The sequence below is a fragment of the Podarcis melisellensis genome, assembly GCF_964234715.1.
Source record: "Podarcis melisellensis genome assembly, chromosome: 12".
Taxonomy (NCBI): Eukaryota; Metazoa; Chordata; class Lepidosauria; order Squamata; family Lacertidae; genus Podarcis; species Podarcis melisellensis.
In genome coordinates, this window is record NC_138544.1 from 38,754,968 (window position 1) to 38,777,747 (window position 22,780).

Consider the following 22,780-nt stretch of genomic DNA (forward strand, 5'->3'; position numbering starts at 1 on the left):
ATCAACTCACAGCACCTTTAACAAACTACAGTTCCCAGGATTCTATGACTTTTTAAAGTGGCATGATACTGCTTTAAATATATAGTGCGGATGGGGCCTCTATATATTGGATGCTATTTGGACAAATAGCACTAGGAAGAAGTGAGATAAAAAGCACTAACAGGGTATGGTGAGTAAGGTTGGCCGCTGTGAGAACAGGATTCTGGCCTGGATGGGTCACTGGCCAGATCCAGTGGCTCTTCTTAGAATCATAGAATCATAGAGTTAGAAGGGACCCTGAGGATCATCTAGTTCAACCCCCTGCAATGCAGGAATATGCAGTTGCCCCATAGGGGGGTTGAACTTGCAGCCTTGGTATTATCAGCACCACTTCTGTTCTTAATAATAAAGGCAAAGGTTTGAATCTGTAGATAAGTGAGGCTGTATTGCAAATCCCTTCCCCATCAATGGATCTATGAGACTGAGAGCAAGGAAAGACACAGACCTCTTGAACAGCATAGAGGCTGCAGAACCTTTCTAGCTGTGTCAGCTGCAATGGGGAGGATGCATTCAAATCCTTTCCCCCCCCCACAATACTGATGAGTATTGAACTTTTTTTATAAAAAAAGTTCTTATTGCAAGAGATTATTCCTTTTGTGGGGGATCATTTCCTTCTAAAAATTAACTGTCCTTTGAAAGGGCATGTTAATTAAGGAATACCTTCATTAAGATTCTGTACTATGCACGTCTTTGATTAATTAATTAAAATGCACCAATTTTCAAAAGAAGTTTTGATTTAAGCCCATCATCATCATCATTATTAGCAATAACAACCCTTGCAGCAGCAGCAGCACAGTTTCCTTTCAGCCTCAGTTTTTCATCTATAAAATAGGGATAAACGTGATTTAACGCCAGATGGAGGCGAGATTAGTGTGCCTCTTAAAATACCGAAAACACGATTCAGAGCAATGAACATCAACCGACGGGAAATAACCCTAAATAAGCATTTTACCCCAAGCAGCAGGGCAGCGTATGCAGAGATGGAGGAAGAGATGCGATGCAAACTTCTTGCCCGGAGAAGCAACTTCAGGGGGCAAAACGTTCTCAGACCTTCCTTGGAGGTTTCTAAGCAGAGGTTGGACGGCTGCTTTAACTGAGATTCCTGCATTGCAGGGGGTTGGACTAGATGAGCCTCGGGACCCCTTCCAGCTCTGCCATTCTATGATTCTGTGAAAACGGGGAATGGTGGTGTCGCCCTGGCCAGGAAGAAGTGGCTTGTTTGGCAAGAAGCCCTGTGTTGAGCGGCAGCCCTCAAAGTACCTTAAAAGGTTTTTATTATTTCTTGGAGAAGAAATAAAACAAAAGAAAGAGGATCGGAGCCCAGGAGATGTTAGACCAGGGCAGGCCCCTCTCTGCACCTGTAGGAGTGGGACCTTGGTGCGGGGGGAGCTAATGTGTGCCTGGTGTGTGTGTGTGTGTGTGTGTGTGTGTGTGTGTGTGTGTGAGAGAGAGAGAGAGAGAGAGAGAGAGAGAGAGAGAGAGAGAGAGAGAGAGAGAGAGAGAGAGAGAGAGAGAGAGAGAGAGCGCGCCTTCTGGCCGCGCTGGGCTGCTGCTGCCCCGGCCGCAGGTGCTGATTTTCCCGTGGTACCCGCCGCTTGCGAGGCCTGGCGGGCCGGGTGGGTGGGCAGGATGGATCCCCCCGGGGAGAAGATCCCAGATGCCCAGCCCAGGCCTGCAGCTTGAGCCGGGAGCCTTTGCGAGCTGCCCGGGGCTGCGCTGCTCAGCCGAGCGGATGGGAACCGCGCGGAGTCCCCGGTGGATAATCGCCCCCCCCCCGCCACTCCGGTAACTTGGGGTTAGGGGGAGCAAGATGATCGCCTGGCCTGCGCTCCGGCTCTCGCCTAATTGCATTAACCTAGATAGGCCAGCCCGACCGGCCTCGTGGATCCCTTCCAAGAGCAATTACCCCCCGCGAGCCCCACTTGGCCACATCAGATGGGGGGAAAGCCCCCCCCCCACGCAGTCTGCTCCCCCCATCTCGCAATCCCTGCAAAAGGAGAAGAGGAAAGAACGAGGACGAGCTGGAGAAATGCAGCGCGGGCGAGAGAAGGAGGGCGGCAAGCAGCCCAAGTTCTAATTCGATTTTGCCCTGTATTAGGTCCTCATTAAACACAGAAAGTCGCCTTGGCACAAACGCTTCCAGGAGGCATGTAATCGCATTACACTCATTAGAAAGTCAAATGGTCGTCGGACTGCAGCATAGCCGTGGATCTAAGTTAGGGAAGGGCCGGTCCCGTTGGCCGTGTGTGTGTGTGTGTGTGTGTGTGTGTGTGTTTGTGTACTCGATTGGACGTGCTGCTGTGGCACTGCACAATTCAAACACTACACGCATTGTTAAGGGGCACCTTTTCTTCGGCCGTGCCACTTGTGTGTGTGGTTTTTGTCATTCAATGCCTCATCACCCTCCTTTAGTATGGTGCAGATCAAGCGGAAGAGCCGGCCTGCGCGGGGAAAACACCAGGGTCTCTATCTTGTCAGTCTCCCGTCTTGACTTGGCAAGTCCCTTTAAAAGGCTGGCTTCAAAGAGGATGACAGGTTCTTGGGCATTCGCTCATAAATCCATTCAGCCCAGTTGCAGCAATTTTGCTATTATTATAATTATTATCATTGCATAACTTCAATTTCAGACCCTGTCTGCTCCCCCCAAACCCCTCTCAACTCCCACCACAAGCCCTACTGGCTTGGAAGTTGCAGCAGAAAACTATCAAGTTATGGAAGAGCCGTAGCAGTGGGTGGTGTGGGGGGGGGGCGTGGAAAATACTGCTTGGCACTGGAAGGAACCAGCGTGTGGGCTCGCATGATTGACAGCAATTCAAGCCTTTGAAATCAGCCTCCCCTCTTCGCCCCCCCCAAACAATAACAATATTCATAGATGTGCCTCCTCCCTTTGGGTTGGTGGGTTTGTATTCAAATGAATTATGCATTCACTCTCTCTCTCTCTCTCACACACACCGCTCAGCTGCCTGATCGGAAGTAAGCAGTATTTATTTATTGTGGCTGAAGCAGGGTGGGTGGAAAGAAAACCGAACCAGCTTTCAAAATAACCCAGTTGCAGGTTTTCCAGCAAGATTATTGTGATCTGGTTGGCCACACGATACCTGATCTACAACTAGAAATACTGTAGTCCTTTCAAAGTTGCCTGCCAGCCAAATTGGGGAGGGGGGGTTGGTGATGGGAATTATGAAGACGATGCTGGTCATTATGTTGCTTGGTCGCTGCCTATGAAAAACCCAGACCAAACCCAGACTGCTCCGGGACTAGCCTCAGGGTGGCCTTTGCACGCCCCTCCCCTCCCCAATGTGCGAAGGCGCAGCCTCGGGTTATTTATTTATTTTGTTATTTCTAAATACCCAAAGCAGGCACAAAAGCTGCAAGCATTTTTTTAAAAGTTAGCTCCTGAACTTTTCCTGCTTCTTGTCAGCCAAGTTGTCCTCGCCCTTGAGGCCAACAGCATTCGTGATGCCCCTTAAATCCCACTGAAAAGGCCATTTCGTCGTACACAAAGCAGGCGCAGAGAGACCATTAAAAACCTCGAAGCATCAATCTCTTTGGGGAAAAGGTATGGGAAAGGAAGTGTCTCTCCTCCTGCAAGCAAAGGCAGGGTTGCAGGGAGACTTGAGAACCTGCTCCCTTGGGATTCCCAGGCCTTTTAATCCGCCAATATTAGGATTAAGGCCCCTATAATATATGGGGTGTGAAACCTCGGCTAGGCATGAACTCATCCCATTTTCATTAAGGTCTCTTTTGCAGTGGCACCGAGGACCAGCTGCCAGGATGAACAAACACCAGTTGAGTGTCCCTGGTAAATCTCACTCCTCTCCTCCTCCTCCCCCCCTTTTTTATCCCTCTCTCCCCATCTCTTTCTTTCCACCCCCACCCCCTTTCTCCCCCTCCCCAAGGCCTGTGGGAATGGGCCCGCGCTCATTCCACAACAAATTGCATTTTCGAGATCTGGAAGCCTTAGGAGGCAGCGATTCCCACGACGGGATGTGAGGTCTGGCCAACAGGTGTTCGGATTTGGCCGAGGGAGATAGGAAAGGAGGCTGGGGAAGGGAGAAAGCTTTGCTGCCAGGAGAACAGGCTGCCCGGGCGCCTCTTGCCTTTTACATGGCGTGGAAGCCGCAGACAATCGAAATGATATCTTTATTGCTAGGTTCATGTCCTGGGCTATAACATATCAATCCCTGTCGGGTTTCCCTCGGATGCACCTGGTATTTCAAACTTGTTCTTTTTGTGTTTTTCTGGGTGCTGAGCTGCAGCTGCCTAAAACAAGCAAAGGGAGAGAGAGGCCCTTACAATGTCTCCAAGACGTGTTGGCATGGTTTGCTTGTCTTTAATGTACCATTAAGCATTGTCTTGACACAATATGGGAACTGTAAAGCATGGCATGTGTTATAATAAAACACATTTTCAACGATGCACTTGCAGTGGGAGCTGAGATGCTAGCAAACAAACAGGCCCAGAGTCTTGCTTCTTTTTTTCCTTTTTTTGTCTGCCTTTGCTCAGCCTTCAACGGGCAATTAAACTTAAGACCACTACTTTCCCCCCTCCTTGATCAGCCAATTACATTTTATGTCTCCTAATTTTTCACACAGAAAAAAAGTCTCCGTGCTGGCCTCTAAAGACATTGATTTTCTTGCTATCACCTGGCGTTCAGACCTTAGTTCCATTTATCAAGAAGGGGAACGTCAGGCGTTGCATAAAGTGACTCTGTTACCATACGGCTCTCACCATCCTGGCCTATTGTTTTCCCTTGTTAATAACTCATTACCAGGATTTAACAAATCCACCATTACATATGTTTTGTGTCTCCATATTTTGATCCGTACGATTAAGCAGATGTTACGATTGAAAATTGAAAAGTCCAAGGCTACTCTAGGCTGAAAGAAAGAGGGCAGACTCAAACAACGAGCTAACAATGAGATTCAGAAGATCTTCAGAAAAACATTTACGACCAATAAACAGACTCCAACCTGCTCCATTTCAACCATTGTGTGCCTGGGGGGAATAATTAAGTTTAATAGGGAATAGGTCTGCGGGGTTTTCAATGCCAAGATCACAGGTGCGGGGTGGCACGCTGAATGATTCGCCTGATTTTTGCCAAGCTCAAGGGCCCTTCTCCGGGACTTGCGAGCAGGGGGAAAACATTGTCATTTCTTTTAATTCGCAGCATTACTTTTAAGGCGAACAAAGGGGCGGGGGGAGGGGGCGCCTGAGTGGCTGGCGCGGCGAATGAGGCGCGCGCGGCTCCACAAGAGAGCAGCCTCCTCAGCCGAGCGCGCCGCCAGATTGGTGCGCAGGGGCCTCGGTGGGCCTCCTAAAAGCCTCGCTCCTCACCCCCCCGAGCGCCCCCCCGGCCCCACTTCGCCCCCAGCAGGAGCCGGGGAGCCTCCGGAGGCCTCCGCCCAGCGCTCTGGCGCCTCACGTTCGTCGCTCGAGGGCCAGGCGCCTTTCTGGGCAGCTTGGCCAAACTTTCCCCAAACTGTGGAGCGAGCGCCTGGGGAGGGTCCCCGGCTGGAGACGCGCATGCGCCCCTCTTCTGCCCTCAGTGCCTGTGGCTCCGGGGAGCCGGCGAGAGGCCCGCTGGCGGCACCCCGGAGAGCAGAGGACCCCCTGCCGCAGAGCCAGCCCCCTTCCTTTTGCCCACGAGGCCCCGGGAGACGGCAAAGAGACCTCCAACAAGAGGTGTCCGCCTGCCCTGGCCTCGTTGCGCATGGAGGTCTCCAAGAGGGACCCCCAGCAAGGCGAGGCGGTCTGAGGCGCGGGCTCGCGAGCAGGAGGCGGCTTGGTGGCTGCGGACACCCTGGGGGAAGGCGAAGGGGCGAGCGTCGCCTCGGCCCCGCCACCCGCCCTCCAAGCGCCTGTCAGAGGGAGAAGAACCGGGCACCCCTGACAGGAACTGTGTCGCTGGCGCTCGCTGCCAGCTCCGCGCCCACTCCTGCCTCCAGGCCGCTCGTCTCGCGGGCCAGAGGCGCCCAGGCAAAGGGTGCCTCGTCCCTGACCTCGGCCCGCACCCCGGAGCCCCGTTGGGGTTCTCTGAACCGCCCGGCTCATTCGCTCGTCGCGCGGGCAGCTCCTTTCCCCTCCCCTTGCCGCGCACCTGCTCGGAGGGAACTTGTTGCGCGGAACGCCTGTCACGCTGCCAGCGAGCTGCTGTCCCGCGCAAAGCCTCCCTGAGGCAGCCTGGGCTTGCCAGCCCCGGGCGAAGGCACACCTCCGCCCCCTTTTCTGGGGAATGGCCTTTTGGGGAGCCGTTTCCCCCTCTCCTTAAGGCAGGTGGGTTGCTCTTGTCGCCTTCGGCGCAACGGCGCTCCAGTGCCTAGCGAGGCCTATGCCGAAAGCGTTGCTTTCGAGGAGGGTAAATGGGGACGCGGGAAGGATGCGGGCGGCCGGGGGAAGAGCCCGGAGTGTGTGGGGGCAAGAGGTTGGTCGCGGGAGGCACTCAAAGCAGCCTCCATTTCCCATGACTGGAAACCCCGCCAGGACTCCTTCTCTCGCCAAGCTCCTCATTTTGCTCTAGACCGAAGTTGGGAAAGAGAGTGGCCCCACTGGCTGGCCATTACATTCCTTTCCAATTAAAGCGATCGCTTCTGGGGAGCTTGAGCCTTTCTCAGCCCCGACGGAATCTGAAAAGCCCCTGGAGGGTTGCTGAGTGTTTTTCTTGTTTTGAGGTGCAGAAGCGAGGAAGGGAGAAGGGAGTGAAAGGTGATGCCGTTTGTGGCGCTGGCGAAGAGTGCAAGGAGCGCGCGGGGGGAAGCGGGAGAGCGCCTGCCCGGGCAGCAGCCTTCGCGATTTGCAGCTCGCGCTTTGGCTAAAGGGCACTTCCGTTAGCAACAGGCCGTTTCCACGTCGGTGCAAAGTTATTTGGGACTTTGTCAAACTTCGCTTTGTGGGAAGGCAGCTCCTTTGGCTAGGCGCTCAATGGGCACCCACCCGAAGCTGAGAAAGCGCCCCCCTTCTTCCTTCCCTCCCAGCGCTTTCAAGAAAAACTTGAATAGTTGTTGTCAAAAGTGGAGAAGGCAAAAAAAGGGGAGTTCCAAAGAAGAAGAAAAAAGCCCCTTGAAAAGTCTTGGAAATGGGTAGATTTTGCAGGTGTGTAGAATGAAGTTAACAACCATGCACAGTGTGGGCTCCCCCAGTGCGGAGAGTGTGACAGGGACAGCTGGCTCCGTTTTCCCTGTGAAATCCCCCCCTTGGTGGACCATACACAACGACAGTGACCTTTCTGCAGGGGGAACCAGAGCCGGCCCTTTGACTGAATTAGTCACAAAGACGTCTTGCTATGACTTTTGTTCCTCGCCAAAGCCAAGAAATATTGCGTTTAATATGAGAAGGATTGTCTCCAGCTTTCTCGTGCTCCTCCAAGAAATATGACCGGTCTGCTTTCAAGGGAGCTCGTTTCTCTTCCCTTGAGCGCCTCTCGGCTCTTGCTCCCCCCTCGCCCCTTTCCCTCCCCAAGACCTGCGGTCGAGGAGGCGCACTTTTTCCAGCGTGCCTCCTTCTTGCAAAGAGGAGCGCTCCGTCTGGGTGTGCAGCGGCGAATTTATCAATCTTTTCATGATCTGACAATACTTGGAAATACATCATTGTCACTGGGTTGGCTTGATAGATTAGCTGGAGGCGCGGAGCCCTTTTCCAAGGTCAAGTTGAAGATTCTTATTTGCTGTTGCGCTGAAGTTTGTGAGAGCGCCGAACAATGCCAGCCTGTTAACTTGTCTCTTGTTTTGGAGAGGCATCCCATCCTCTTCCCCCCAAAAGCCTTTTCTTACTGATGTCTCTTATGGGCTGGGGGGTGGGAGGGGAGGGAAGAGCGATTAAAAAAAGAAATGCTCCCCTCTCGGTCTCCAGTAAAAGTTTACAACCAGTTAACAGGGGACGTCTGAAATTAAGGAAGATGGAAAGAGGCGAAGGGCGTTCTCTGAGTGTCCCAAGACACTTTCTTCCCTTAAGGCAAGGTGCCAACTTTTTATCTTTCGCTTTGCAGGGCAAGGCACATGCATCGCCTTCCCTCCTAGGTGCCTGGGGGCGATTTCTTTTTACGAGTTCGGTTCCCAAAAGCTTTGTTAGTGGCAGGACAGCGCTGGATGGCAACTGTTGCCAAAAGCTTCATATTTTTTTTACTAGCCTTGAACCTGTTGTCTAACGGACTCTTTGAACTTCTCTTTGCTGGGCTAAACGTTTTCTTTGCCTCTCTTTGCAGACTTCTTCAGCGTTACTGTGGGTTGCGCAGACAGTTCCTTCTCACTCTCTCCCTCCCTCCTCTCTCTGAGATGATTGATATTTGTTATTCAACCCAACTTTTATTTACCTTGCAAAAAAAAAATGTTCGGGGGACCCAATGTGATAAATTACAGATATGCAAATCACATTGAATGGTCTTGTAAGTGTGTCTCGCTGGAGCTGAATAAGACCTTGCAAGCCGGTCTGTGCGCACTCAGGACCCCAGGGAGCTGATCAAAGCACCCATTCTCTTTCATCCCCAGTATTCTCCTCCAAACTATTTCGATACAATATGTTTCCATGATGCCCTTAATAGGCTAGGGACACAGAACTCATTACAACCTAGCTAGTTCTGCCGACCCCTTTGTTCGGAGGCAGAAAGTTAAAGAGGAGAAAAAGGAGTGGGGAAGGGGGGAAGGAAAGAGAAGCTCTGCCAGTTGCCAGCTTTCTGAAATGCTAAAGCATGCGTCATTTTTCACTGGGTCTCGTCTTGATATCCTCAAAAGAGAATCTATGAAACCGGCTTGGCCTTTTCTGGCATTAATTACACTGCTGTCCAGGCGACCTGTTTTTCCTATTATATGCATTTCTCAGCAGGGTTTTTTCTTTTTCTTTTTGCAAGACTTTTTTTTTTGCAGCTGCCAGTTAAATTATGAATGCATTTTTATCAGTATGGGAAAAATAAGAGTGAATGTTGCCTATTCTCATTGTGCACTCTTCAATTTTAAGGAGTTTTGTGGTGGTTGTTCCATATTTAGGGGAAATAGAAATATGTAATCCAATTTAAGAATCCATATTTTGGTGTGTGGTTTTTAGCAAGGAAGGATCCAGCTTCATTTTATAGTTCATTCCTCAGAGTGATTTGTTTTTAGCGTAGGTAAGCTGGATGCAACATATTGATTTCTCTAACCAAGTACCAGCGAAACTCAAAAGCCTTGCTAAAAGCCTAGAGCAAAGGGATCGCGTGGGTGAGTGGCTGCGTCCATCTGTAGACTCTCACACTTTGGATGCAGTTTCCAAGCCTTCTTTTGAGGAAATCGGCTAAATAGGGATGCCTTGAAAGTAAGGTCAAGTGTATACATGACTTCAGGGGATTACTTGCACGTGTGGAACAGCCAAAAGGCAACACGCCTAAGAGATAGCTCTTATCAGCTGACACCGCTTCAAACGCAATGCTTTCCAACAGAGGGCGTTCACGCAAATATCCACATTGATTCATACGGTGCTGAGGACGTGTACATGCATGTGTGAATCAGCCCTACGCTTAAAGTCGGTGGGACTTATCAAAGGACGAGGTTTTAACTTAGAAGGACGCGGTTATGCACGCCCTAAGTACAATTCAAGGCTTCGGACTCTTGATGCTATCAGTACTCACAATCGCATGCAATCCCTATCCACATTTTACAAAGGAGGAAGACGGCGGAGAAAGAGTGACCTGCCCTAGGCAGCAAACGAGCTGAGGTTTGCGTTCATTTCCGCGTCCAGCCCTCTAGCTATCCATTTCTCAGACTGTAACCCATTTGATCTGGGTCCCCCCCCCCTTTCCCCTACCCTTGGAATAACATTAGGCAAAGTCGCTTATTTGGGCAGCTTTTGCTGCTGATGTCTCTCAAAGCAAAACCCCACCAGCTCTATTTCTCGGGTAGGTATTGCGACTAAAGCGTTTGTTTTCTGGAGTTGATTGGTTGGTGGAAAAATGGCTGGCAGCCAGTTCTGGGAAAGATTCCAGCCCTGACTCCGATTAACCCTCTCTGGTGAAACTCTGCTGGAAACCAACTCACCAGCCATTGCCATTAATCTACTTACTAATTAAGCCAATTCATTTCTAAAGGAGGAAAAAAATTCCTTTCTTTGGCCCAAGTGATGGGAGGAAATTTGAAAGAAGCGCCAAACTGTGTAACTGTAATTCAGCCAAGGGACTGCTAAAACAAGCTTGTTGATATATAGCAGGAGGCTGAAACCAAGTTTCTAGGGCAACAATCCTTTGGAGGCGCCTGTGGCACACACAGCAAAAGGAGCTGATGCCTGAAGAATGGCAAGGGCTGCTGCAGAGGGGCCATTGTGTGGGTCGGGCGTGGGGGAGAAGCACTTCCCTCCCCACCAAACCACAAGGGAGTCTCCAATCAATTCACCACCATCCAGGCTCAGGGTTCATTATTAGGGGGTCCTCAGTGGAGGACTTGGAGCTTGGAGTCCCAACAATTCAAAAAGGTGAAAGTTGTTAACATTGTGCAACTGGATTTGAATGTAGATGGTTGAGGTCAGTGGTGGTCAAATGGGCCCTCTCGACACCTCTGATAGGGCTCTTGGGATTATCTCTGCACCACGCCCCTTTCCCCAAGCCACACTCATCACCGTCCCTGTTGCAGGCCTTTTACCTGGCTGGAACAAGTCCTTAAACCCTCATGATGCCTCTTTTAATGTGGGTGGAATGTCAACTACCAGGCAAAATAAGCATCACATTCATTGTTCTAACCACCTTTACCTGTGGCTGTACCCACCGTTTGGCTCTCAGAAGGTTGGCTTAAGGGATGGAGGAAGTCACTTCTTAAAATAGTGCAGTACCTCCCATATCACCTGGTGGTTCTTGTTGGCATTCCGTTTGGGTGTGAAGGATGGTTGGTTGCGTTTGAGGGGCAGTAAAAAGCTCCTTACTCACCTGAACTGCGGGATGTGATCCATGAGAGGCAGTAAACTACAACGTTCCTTGTAATGCTAGAGAAGACATGCGAGGGAATGTTTGGTCCAGCCAGTCAAAACTTCCTGTTCCTCCTGGCTGGAACATCCTTCCTTTTGCATGTAATAGGAGATGGGCGTGACCTAACCTGTCCAGGTAAAAAAAGAACGAGTCATGCAGCACACTTTTTGACTTCCTTCTTCCTTTGACCAGCTTTTAGCTAGGACTGCTCTGCTAGCTCTCAGATAGCAGAAGCACTGGGATTATTCCCCCATATAGGGTAGATCCGCATGTACATATTTGTAACTAAGTCTGCCTTCAGGAATCCAACTGTGAACTGATGTGAGTAAACTTATTTTATTGACTTTGAATAAGATTGTGGAGTCTTTATTCCTTTAAGAGGGATTTAAGGGAACTTACCAGGAACGTACAATTCAGTCTGAGACAGACTGAACTGTACATTAGTGAGAGGCTCACACGAGCCTGCAACCAGCTGTCTGCTGTGCATGTAAAAAGGGGGATGTAACTCTGCTAAGTAAAGGAACTTGCTAACGCAAGTTAGGAAGGATATTAATAAACAATATATCATCTCCTGCCACCCTGAACATTCCCACATGAACCTCACAGGCTCAAGGTAAATATATTTGCATTAGGAAGAAGATTCCTGGCTACGTAAGCCTTGATGCAACTTGAGTGAAGATAAAATGGCATGTGTATGTTATTATTTCAAAATAAAGTCAAAACAAAACAAAACCAGACATGCTTTCAGCATTTGCCAAAGCAATGTACAAGGCTAAAAACAGTAAGAGGTATTAGGAAGAAATAAGGATGGTAGCTTCCTGGCTGGGCACATGGAATTCCTGGTACCTCCAGGTTGAGCTGGGAAAGGCTTCTACCTAAGTACCCAGAGAACTGCTGCCAGTCAGTGTGTGAACAATGTGATTGAAAGGCTAATGTTCTGGTTCAGAGTCTATGTAAAGTAGTTTCCTATGTTTGTAATAATTAAAGAAACCTTTGATTCTGAACAGGTTGCCATTAAAAGGTTACTAATATTTCCATAAGATTTTAACTACAGTGGACGCTCTGGTTGCGAATGTGATCCATGTGGGAGGCACGTTTGCAACCCGCAGCGCCGCATCTGCACACGCACGGGTCACGATTAGTACTTCCGGGTTCAGTGCGGTGCGCAACCCAAAAACATGAAACCTGAAGAATCTGTAACCCGATGTATGACTGCAATCTAATCCCAAAATACGTGATGATTTGTCCACACGTGAAAGAGAATGAAGATAAGGCCTGGTTCATGCAATCATGCCATTCATCTGGTGTGTGATGGCTCTTTAGATGTGTGAATGTGCCATCAAAGACAGTCACACCACAGAGAGAATTTTCAAGTCACTTTTCAATTGAGTTGTTTCACATATTTGGTTGCCAGGCCTCATTGAAGGAATTTGTGTGGCAAAAAAAATAATGTGAATGACCCAGCCCTGGGATTATGCTTAAACATACAATCTAGGGGAGAAAATTTATTTTATTTTCTGGGGGGAAAACCCCACCATCCTAGTTTATTAAAGAAAACATATTCTAATATGATTGCAGAACGATTATATGGGATTTGGTTTTACTCTTTGCAAAAACTGGATTTGCAGCCTTCAAGCTGAATATAAGGACCAACTTCTAGTTACATTTTAACTGAAAGCAGTTGCAGTGTAATGTAAAGGCTCAGAAAGATATGCCTTAAGTTATCTCTTTATTTAAGGCTGTTTGTTCTTTAAGGCAGAAAAAAGTAACCCTAAGCCAACTCTCTGGACAAACTTGCACACAAAGTATGTGCAGTAGAAACTATTCAGCTTGGCAGGATCCATTACTCAGGAGAGATGGTTTCCTGTGGGATTGGTAGGAGAACTGAAAGCATTCACTGGACAGGGCAGCTGTGCAGGACATCCTCTGCATGTGACCAGATGTTGAGGGGGACTCTTGCTTTCTCTCTTGCCTTTTCTTCCCACAGGTGGCTCTTACCCCAGCTATCAGCGTATAGATGAATGGGGTGAAGGCAATTGCTCAAACTCTTCCTCATCCGCGGACTCTGAAGCTGAGAAAAGGAAGAGAGAGGACACAGATAGCTTGAAACTGCACCTTGGAATTCAATGCAGCGCTGTATTCCATACAGGTCAATTTGGAGGGGTTACACACAGCTATTTCCCACTGTTGGAAGACTATGATGAAAACAGCATTTGGCATATTGCCTTCCCACGGCCTTGTTCATTGGACTGATGAGCCCTTCTAAACCAAATCAGTCTGCAGCAGAAACGATTGCTGCACCCTGAAGGGTAAGGTTTGCAAGCCACTGCATCACCTACCAGGAGGTAAGCACCACTGAGGAAAGCAGGATTTGTTTCTGAATAGACACGTGTACGATTACACTGCATATAAGTTTTAGTGTGGACCAGAGTCTACATCAGATTCAAGGAGAGGATACTACTTCATGCATCTGTTGATGTGGGCTCTGGTCCACAACAGAGCATGTCACATATTTGATAAAGTCTACACAACCTTCTGCCACCACAACAAATTGTGGGATGTAATCCACTGGGAGCAGTCAAATACAACATTCCTTGTTTTGCTAGAGTGGACATGCAAGGGAATGTTTGGTCCAGCCAGTTGAAACTTCCTGTTCCTCTTGGCCTGGAGCATCCTTCCTTGCATGTGACTAGTAGGTGGGTGTGACCTTTCCAGACCTGGTACAAGGCCAAGTCACGCTGCTACCTTTCTCTCTTTTCGACCTTCCTGTTCATCCTGCCTGCTTCCTGCATCACCTGGACTGTACTGCTGGCTACCACAGCAGTCCCCCATGTTATCTTCCATATGGGGTAAACCATATGGGGCAAGTTAGAAAGGATATTAATAAACAATATATCCTCTCCTGCCACCCAGAAGTGGAGCATATGCCCACGCTGCCCAGAGTGGGCGTGCTTCCGAGGGGGGCGTGGCACAGAGGGTGCCCTCCCAGGCGTGGGGTAGCCGCTCGGGTGTCTGGAGTGGTGCATGCGCCCTGCAGCCAGGGATGGAGCAAGCCGCTCATGGGTGAGGAGCAAGCCACCCATGCTGGATATTTGGTGCACTGCCTGCCTGCGATTCCCAAGCCTCCCCAAAGCTGTCAAAATGAAGGGGGAAGGGGAAATGCCACCAGCAAAGTAGCACAGCTCCCCCCTTACTCAGACAGCTCAGGGTAGGCTTGGGCGTCATGGGCAGACAGGTGGCGCACCAAATGTCACTCCGCTCAGTGAGGGCACCTGGGGCAGCCCACTCCCACCACCCCCCTTCCTATGTCCCTGCTGCCACCCTCAACAATCCCACACAAATCTATTAGCTTTTAGTGTGCCACAAAACACTATTGTTTTTTTAAAAACAGTAGCACCTACTACATAAACCAGGGGTGCTGCGGACAACACTGGCCTCTGCCCCTCTTTCTTTCGCTCACTCTTCTGATGCCTTCTTGCATCTCTGCCTCCCAAAGGCTTGCACAGCTGTTTGTTGCAGCAACACTGGCTATAAGCTCCGCAGGCAAATGGTGACTCTGGGGCTGGTCAGGGGGTGCTGGTTGCAGCCTCAGTAAACAAGCAAGCAAGCACAAGCAAGCGAGGGAGCTCAGCCAGCCTGCCTGCCAGCCCTGGTTGCTGGGAAAGGACAGACAAGTCCCAGGCCCCTTCGGGTCAGTGTGAGGAGGAAGGGTAGTTCAGAGACCAGGGGCGGCAGCAGCAGCTGCCCAGAGGACTCCCAAGGGGAGAAGAGAGGAGGCTGAGGGAACACTCCACAAGGGAAAGAGGCTGCCAGCTCTGCAGGCAAGGGGTGACATAACTGGGCTCCTGAGCCCTACAGGGGTGTCGCAGAAAGAGTGTAGTGGGTCAATGGAGCCATGGACTCAAAAAGGTTGAAAACCTCTGACAACAGACTGTCAAAGCAATACACGCACCACCAGATGCTCCCCCACCTGCCACCAGAGAGAACATCACCTGCTCATGAGCTAAGACCAGGAAGATTTAATGAGTGGTTTAGTATACCCCAACCCCAACTCTATACTACCTGCCATGTTTAAGCCAGGGCCATGAGGAGACCTGACAGAACACCAGAGAGACTTCAGGTCCTTCTCTTGAATATTTTGTTGGTGTTTTTCTCTTATCTCATTTTGATTGTGCTTCAAGTTCATTTTAAAAACACACAAAACAGGCTGGAATCAATGGGCCATCAAAATGGTATAGTATTTTGATGGCGTGGAGATGCTCCATTGGCTTTTAAAGGGGCAAGACTCACTTGCATGAACACATGCAAGGGCTGCACACCTCTAACTGCTCACTTACAGCTTCCAGGTCGCTAGCCACCTTAGCCCCTGGCAGCAAAAACAATAAAGGGTTGTATTAAGTGCTAGTGGTAGTTGCGCACCAGTGGTAGAGCACATGATTTTCATGCAGAAGGTCCCAGGTTCTGCAGATAGGGCTGGGAGGGAAACAAGTCTGAAATCCTAGAGAGCCCCTGCCAGCCGTGGTAGACAATACACCGAGCTAGATGGACCAATGGCCTAAACCCAGTATAAGGCAGCTTCCAATGGAATACAGATAATCCACATAATCAAAGGCTACTATCCTATGCAGACCTGAAGACAGACCCTGAAACACACTTTCTTTAAAGCTGCAATCCTATGCACACTTACCTGGGAGGTAAGTCCCAGTGAAGTCTGTGGGGCTTACTTCTGAGTAGACATGTATAGGATTGTGCCAACTGTCAACCTGAGCACTAAACACATATGGAAACACATTCTGTTTTAAGCAAGGGAGACTTGCATACAAGGAATTAATTTGTGATGGGAGTGGAAGTGAGGGCTCTTTTACCTGTTCAAACATTCGCACAGGGGAGGGGATTTTGAAAAGTTGTCCTTAAAGTGGAGACAGGCGGAGCTGATTTTTCAAGAGGCACAGCCTGTTGTACAATGTGGTAAAATTAGGGTAGTTATATTTTCCTGGCAGAGCCTTTGCCTTGATGAGATTTGCACAAAAGGCAGAAGTTCAATGGGTGCAGCCTTTCCCGTCATGCTGAGATAAAGTTACACTTGTTGAACTTCTGCCACGATGCAGCTGTTCAGAGTAGAGAAAAAGGGAAAAAGAAAGGTGGCAACTCAATTGTGGATCCAGCTGAAAATTCTCAGGCAGAGGGGAACGCTGTAGAAAAGGAGCCAATGCTGTCCTTTCACGTGCCACATTAATTTACATGTTAGTTTTTATTCCAGCTGCTGTGGAAACCTCTCATTGTTCACCCACATGTTGCTGCTTGTGTGGAAAGTGACGTATTGAGGCTTAGAGGTTAATCAGGTGACGTCACCTATGCACCAGTTAATGAAATACTGCTGTCCTACTTTGAACCTTCCAGAGTTTGGGAAGCAGGTGCCTATGGTGCCTCCGAGGGAATCCCTATAAATAACCAGCCTCAGTCTCTGCTGGGAGGTGAAACAAGTAATTCTCTCATTGTAGGGCAGGGAAAGGGCAGAAGTTAGCTGTAGCCAACCCATCTGAAACTTGCCTACTTCTGGCACATCTGTAATGTGAGCTCTCCATCCTGGTTCAGGAAAATAACGCAGAATTTATAATGTGTGTGTGTGTGCACGCAACTAAATTATGTATGTATTAAGATAACCTATCTTTTCCAAATAGGGAATAAACCACATGGATATTCTGTGTAATGTACACACACACACACACACACACACACACACACACACACACACACACAGAGGCAGCCTAAAATGGGATTCCAAACTATTTCAACTGCTGTGCCTCCAGTTATAAATGAAACACTGGTCACAACAATTTGTTCCAGTGCAACAAATGACTTTTTACAAATTGCCTGAATATCTTGAAAAGCTTTTTACAAAAAAAGGAGGGTTGGGAAGAGTATTATTATTATTTATTAAATTTATATACCTTTCTTCCTCTGTAGATCTCAGAGTATGGGGACTGAATAAAGAGAAAATATCAATCTAGATGCTGTTGTAACACACACACATACACCAAATGTATTTAAACAACGATTTTGCATAAACCTTATGTAGGAAGATGCGATCATCGTGTCATGATGGAGAACTCAGCGCCACATGCTATTATAAAGAAGGCAGCAATAAAACAAGAAGTTTGCGTGAAACTTTAGTTTCCAGATACTTGGATGCCAAAATTAAATACAGAATAAGAACAAGGGGAGTAAGAGTTAATACAATGGAGGGGGGGGGAGCCTGTTTCTTCGCTTCAAGCCTCTCTTGAGTTTTTCATAGTAAAAATTGGATGCAAATATCCTAAAAAGACTAATGACATTTCACAGGTAATGCAATTTAGAAAGAAACACTTCCATGTTTTCTTTTCCAACAATGTGCATTTTTGTAAACTGCTATAAATTGCAATTCAAAAGCACTGATCTCGCCATCCCCAATCATTTTTTATACTGATCAAATGAATGCAGATACTCCCCTTTGGGAGGGGCGACATGACATTTCACTTGGCAGTTCTAAACAGGTCACGGACCTTTCACAGACCCTAAGGCAGTGGGAGGGAGCGCTTTAGGAAACCGTGTAACCAAATCAAACCAATGGTTACCCCCTTTCAATACCATTGGAATGGTTTGCACAATGCTTATTCACATAGCAGCAGAGGAACTGAAAGGATGGTCAACCAATGGAAATGTCTTTTCCTTTGTTTGAACTTAACAGAGCTCCAAAAAAAAAATAAATTACTAGAAAACAATTATATTTGGGAACAGCAAAACCCGAGGCAAACTCAGTGCATATCTGCAGAGCCAGTACATTAGAGCCCGAGGTGTGCTTAGATGTTTAAAAGTAGCTATGCTGCCAATATGGAATTGTATGTGGACATTTATTGGAGATGTTGCTTTGTTTGAAGCCATAGGCACAAAGACACAACATGGCTGCCCTGGAGATGACCTATTGCTTTCAAGTTGCTTGAACACATCAGAATTTCCATTGTTAAGGTTGATTAATTGAAACTGATAAGTTACCATGAATAAAGATTGTTTTTCTGTTTAATGTGGTGGGCCTGATTTGGTAAATGCTTCATTCATGTAGCCTTGCAGCGCAGCATATGGGCAAGATTCATTCAGTATCGCAAACATACACAATTTATTATGCTTGTATGGTCACAGCCAAAAGGCTTTTCTAGTTTAATGTCAAAGTCTGAATGAAAAATTCCATTTAAAGAGTCACTAGCAATGTTACGTGTGAGGGTTTTTGGGGGTTGGTTTTTTTTTGGGCATTCAGCCTGGCTTTTATCTCTCAGCAAATTCAAATCGCTGTAAATATATATATAGATAGAAAAAAAGTTAAAGAGATATGCAGAGGAGAGAGCCAAAGGGACATTGGATGTTTTTTTTCCAGACCAAAGAAACAATTTATCTGAAATGTTTGTAGACACCTATGACAAAGGCACATGTTGTGGGCTGGAGTCACCCTGTGTCACACACTGCTGATAAAGTTATCACTATAATGTTTCAATAAGATACTGTCACTGCAGCTCCAGGATCTGACATTCCTGTGCTGGGATAAAGAGATCAGTTTATGTAATAAATAAGCTCTATTCAGAAAGAAAAACCAGAAGCCAAAGCTTTATCAGTCTTTCAGTCTCGATGGTACTGGCATGTCCAGAGTGACATGTGCCCTTCTCCAAGTTCCACTACTTTCATTAGAGCCTTTAGCAAGTAAATGATGTTTGATTTTGATTTCATTTTTACTAGGCAATTGGTTACAGTATTGAATGAAAAAAATTTTTTTTTAAGCAGCCTTATTAGTAATTACTGTTCTTAGGTGTTCAGAAAACTTTGACAAATATTTAAGGATTTATTTTGACACAGATTAAATAGAGAAAATTGTTCTCTCCATTTCCTGTTTTTAAAATATGTGGAGCTGATATTGTTGATGAACGGAAACCACGGGCAAATGGATTAGGAGGTAGGAGCTGCTGGGGAAAGCAGGAATTTTCGCCAAGTCTTTTAAGAGTACACATCCACTGCTCAGATTCTATCCCTGCTAGAATCACTCCACAATCAGAGTTGTTAGGGTGGCTGTGCAACTTTGATACATGCCCCCCCCCAAATACAGAGGTGGCTGCTGCCCATTGGGACTGCGAGGGGGGGGGAGAAGATAAGGAGGCCAAAGGTAGGTGGAGCAAGCGCCAATCACAGGTGGAGCCAACTAATTTTAGGTTTGTTCCCATCCTCCTCTCTGCTGAGTCCCCCAAGGACAAGAAGAGGAAGCTGGCTGCCAGGGGTGCCTCCTGGACTGGATGCCAGTAAGAAGACAGACAGGTGGGGGCTGGCAGACTGACCAGTCTCTACTGCCTACATATCCGGTCCATTTATATCAATGAGCTTAACACAAACTAATGACTGAAAATTCAGACAGAAAAGATGTTAGACAGCAAGTTATATACATGGTGTTGCTCCTATAAGCAATAGAAAAAGACAAGTGGGAACTGCAACATGATGTTGCAGTGGGGGGGGGAGAGTCTTTCCTGTGAACAGTTTCCCAGAATGCTTCATTCCATTCTTCCACTCTATGCAGTTTTTTTGTTTTCCCGCCAACAGGCAGTTGGCATTATGAGCATGCTCTGTCTGAACTGGGCTGTTGTGTCCCCCCCCCCCCACATATGGACTTCCCCCTAAAGATTTGTGGAGTTTTTAAATATATAATTCTGCAAATATTGGAGTTCCCCAAGCCCACTCATACTTCCTGCTTGTGTGTGGCTGGTTGACATTTTGACAGCAAAAAGATAGCGCTTGGAGAATTGAGCCAATGTGTTTGTGCAGATGTAGATAGATATGATATGTCATCATGCAGAACGAGTTGGATCATTCTGTCTCACTCCAACCTTCCGCCACACCCCAGTGTGATCAAGAAACAGAGCACAGTGTTGGAACTATTCAGATAGGAGTTGGCTTGAATTTTGGGGGGTTACATTCAATTCTATGGAACACAAACACTGCTAATCAACTTCTGTTTGGTGCAGTGTTGGCCTGACAGCTTACAGCTTACAGATTTCTTTCTGGCCAAATGCTATTTTTGGTGTCCCATATATAAGTATACCTTGTACTTCCACAGATCAAACTGGTTGAGTAGGCAGCTAAGTTCAGCTTTACAAGTGCCATTTAATACCTGTTCCACATTTGCTAGGAGTCAACCTTTCAGTGTGGCAGCAGCTATGCTTTGGAATGCCTTGTCTATTACGATTAGGCTGCCACCCTCGCTTTTTTTTAAGATGCCTGCTAAATACTCATTTACCTCAGACAGGCTATATGGACATATACTTCAGTTATGCACACTTGTTTCTAACATTTTCTAACTTTAACTTCGTTTTATTGATTATAGTTTCATATTGTTTTATGTATACCTCTTAGGTTTTTTTTTAAATTAAGCAGTTTATACATCTTTCTAAATAGATAAAAATAATTGTTCTTATGGATATCATCAAAACTTTAAGTCATAGCCTAATTTTGGTTAAATCATATATTTTGCCCCCCTCAAGCTAGCAGTGTTGCATTTCTCCCCTTACTGACACCTGCTGAAAACATTCCTTTGAGAAGATCAGTTGGGAATCCATGTGAATGATTTAATACTTTTAAGTTTTATACTTCAAAGGGGTTACAAGAATGACTGAGATATGGATTTCAAATTTATTAGAAACTCCTTGTCATTCCCCTCACTGTGACTGTCTGTTAAGAGTGACCTTCCTCTTAACCCTTTCTTCTTGCGCTGACAAAGTAATTTGAAATAGAAACAAACAGTGTAATCTATCAGGAAAAAAACTGGAGTTGCTTCTGTGCATCAGATATTTCTGTTTGAGCTCGCTCCTACTGACAAGCCACGGAAAGAGTCGCTGTTCCTCAGTGGTTTTATCTTAGGGGTTCGTGTCTTTCTTGCTCATTAAGACTGTCTCTAAAGATTACAGTGCAAATAGTGCCTCTCTACCAGACTGTGAGAAAAGTCTCCTTGAGTACATAAAACAAAACTGAGGTTTCTATCACACAATGAAGAGCTCAGATGCTATCCCATTTTTAACACTGCTCAATTACATAGAGCAAAGGCCCAGGAAGGAAGAAAAGGAGCAAAGTCTGCAATCCTGTGTACACATTTATTTGGGAGTGAGCACACTGAACACAGAAGCTTACTCTCAGGTAAGTGTGTATTGGTCAGGGATAGATAACATGGCATCCTTCAGATGGTGTTGGACTATAAATCCCGTCTTCCCTGACCACCGGCCATGCTGGCTGGAGCTGATGAGAATGGCAGTCCCGCAACATCTGGAAGGCACTACAATGGCTACCCTGACACAGTTCAGGGGTAGAGCACAAGCAAGAGGTCTCAGGTTCAATTCCAGCAGCTTGTGATATGAAATGCCTTCAGCTTGAGGACACCAGAGAGCCATTGCCAGTAAGCAGACAACATTTGGGCAGATGGACAAATAACATGGCCTGATGTAAGATAGTTTCCTATATTCCTAATGTGATGGGTGAGCTCCCGTTGCTCGGTCCCAGCTCCTGCCCACCTTGCAGTTTGAAAGCACATCAAAATGCAAGTAGATAAATAGGTACCGCTCCAGCGGGAAGGTAAACAGCGTTTCAGTGTGTTGCTCTGGTTCACCAGAAGCAGCTTAGTCATGCTGGCCCCATGACCCAGAAGCTGTACACCAGCTCCCTCGGCCAGTAAAGCGAGATGAGCGCTGCAACCCCAGATTCAGCCATGACCGGATCTAATGGTCAGGGGTCCCTTTACCTTTAAAGGCAGTTGTTTGCATCCATCTGTCTCAAGAGATAATGGAGTGTGCCTAGAGGGGGTGAACTCAAATTGCTGTGTTAGCAGCAGCAAAGTGACCTCCCCTGGGTGCAAGCCGGGGCAGTGTGTATGGAGGTCCTGGGCTGCCCAGATGACCAGACCTTCCTCTTAGCCCTGTTTATGTGGTCCAAGGGAAAGCAGAGCAATACACTTGGCACCAGCTTGGCTGCGGGAGCTGCTGAAAGGCACCACATAAGCACTCTAGATTTCTATAGGGTTTACTCCTTAGCCTTTTCTTCTTCCGAAGAAATCCTGCAAGGCAGGAAGTTTCCTTTTTCTAGATGCGCTACCTTCCCAGGTTGATGAGCCCCAAAAGTCCCTCACTTCCCTTGACAGCACATGCAGAAACCGCCTGCTGGACGGTTGGACCCACTATTAGTCTCATCTGCTCAATCTGCTGGAGCCTGTCTTTACATGCAGGGGAAGTCCCTAACTCACTGAGGGTTTGAGACCCACTGGCTACCCTCACCTGGTTTAGCGGAAGGAGCATAAACGTCCCTCACCAGAGCTATTACCCCACCCGTAACACCCCAGCAAAGGAAATGTGCGTCTTCACACCAGTTGCTGGAAGCAGCAAGAGAGGAAGAGTGCTATTGTGCTCAGTTCCGGCTTGAAACTCCCTGTAGGCATCTGGTTAGCCACCGTAAGACCAGGATGCTGGACGAAATGGGCCACAGGCTCTTCTTATGTTTATAGAATCTGGCTTTTAGCTTGTTGCCTGCCAATGGGTACACAACCCGTGTGATGTGACCTGCCAGCTGTTAGCTCAGCAGTTGGGAACCTTTGGTCCTCTACTTGTTGCTGAACTACTTCTGAAATAAAATTAAACTGAACTCTTCTGACTCAGTCTCTGGTGCCTACTTATTGTCTGAATCTTATCTTCTGACTTTGTTTCCATATCTTTTCCAACACTTTCTTTTAGTCTTATGCAGGTCTATCATATGCAGGTCTACTCAGAAGCAAGC

General features: G+C 47.5%; 1 protein-coding gene across 1 annotated transcript in view; it reads right to left on the reverse strand.

The window, feature by feature from the left end:
• Positions 1-12,673: 12,673 nt before the first annotated feature.
• Positions 12,674-22,780, reverse strand: part of LOC309353195 (uncharacterized protein C10orf67 homolog, mitochondrial) — a 48,411-nt gene continuing 38,304 nt past the window's right edge. The window contains exon 16 of the mRNA XM_081882460.1: positions 12,674-13,028. Coding sequence (XP_081738586.1) covers positions 12,964-13,028 — 65 coding nt within the window. The 3' untranslated portion in view covers positions 12,674-12,963. The remainder of the gene's footprint in view (positions 13,029-22,780) is intronic.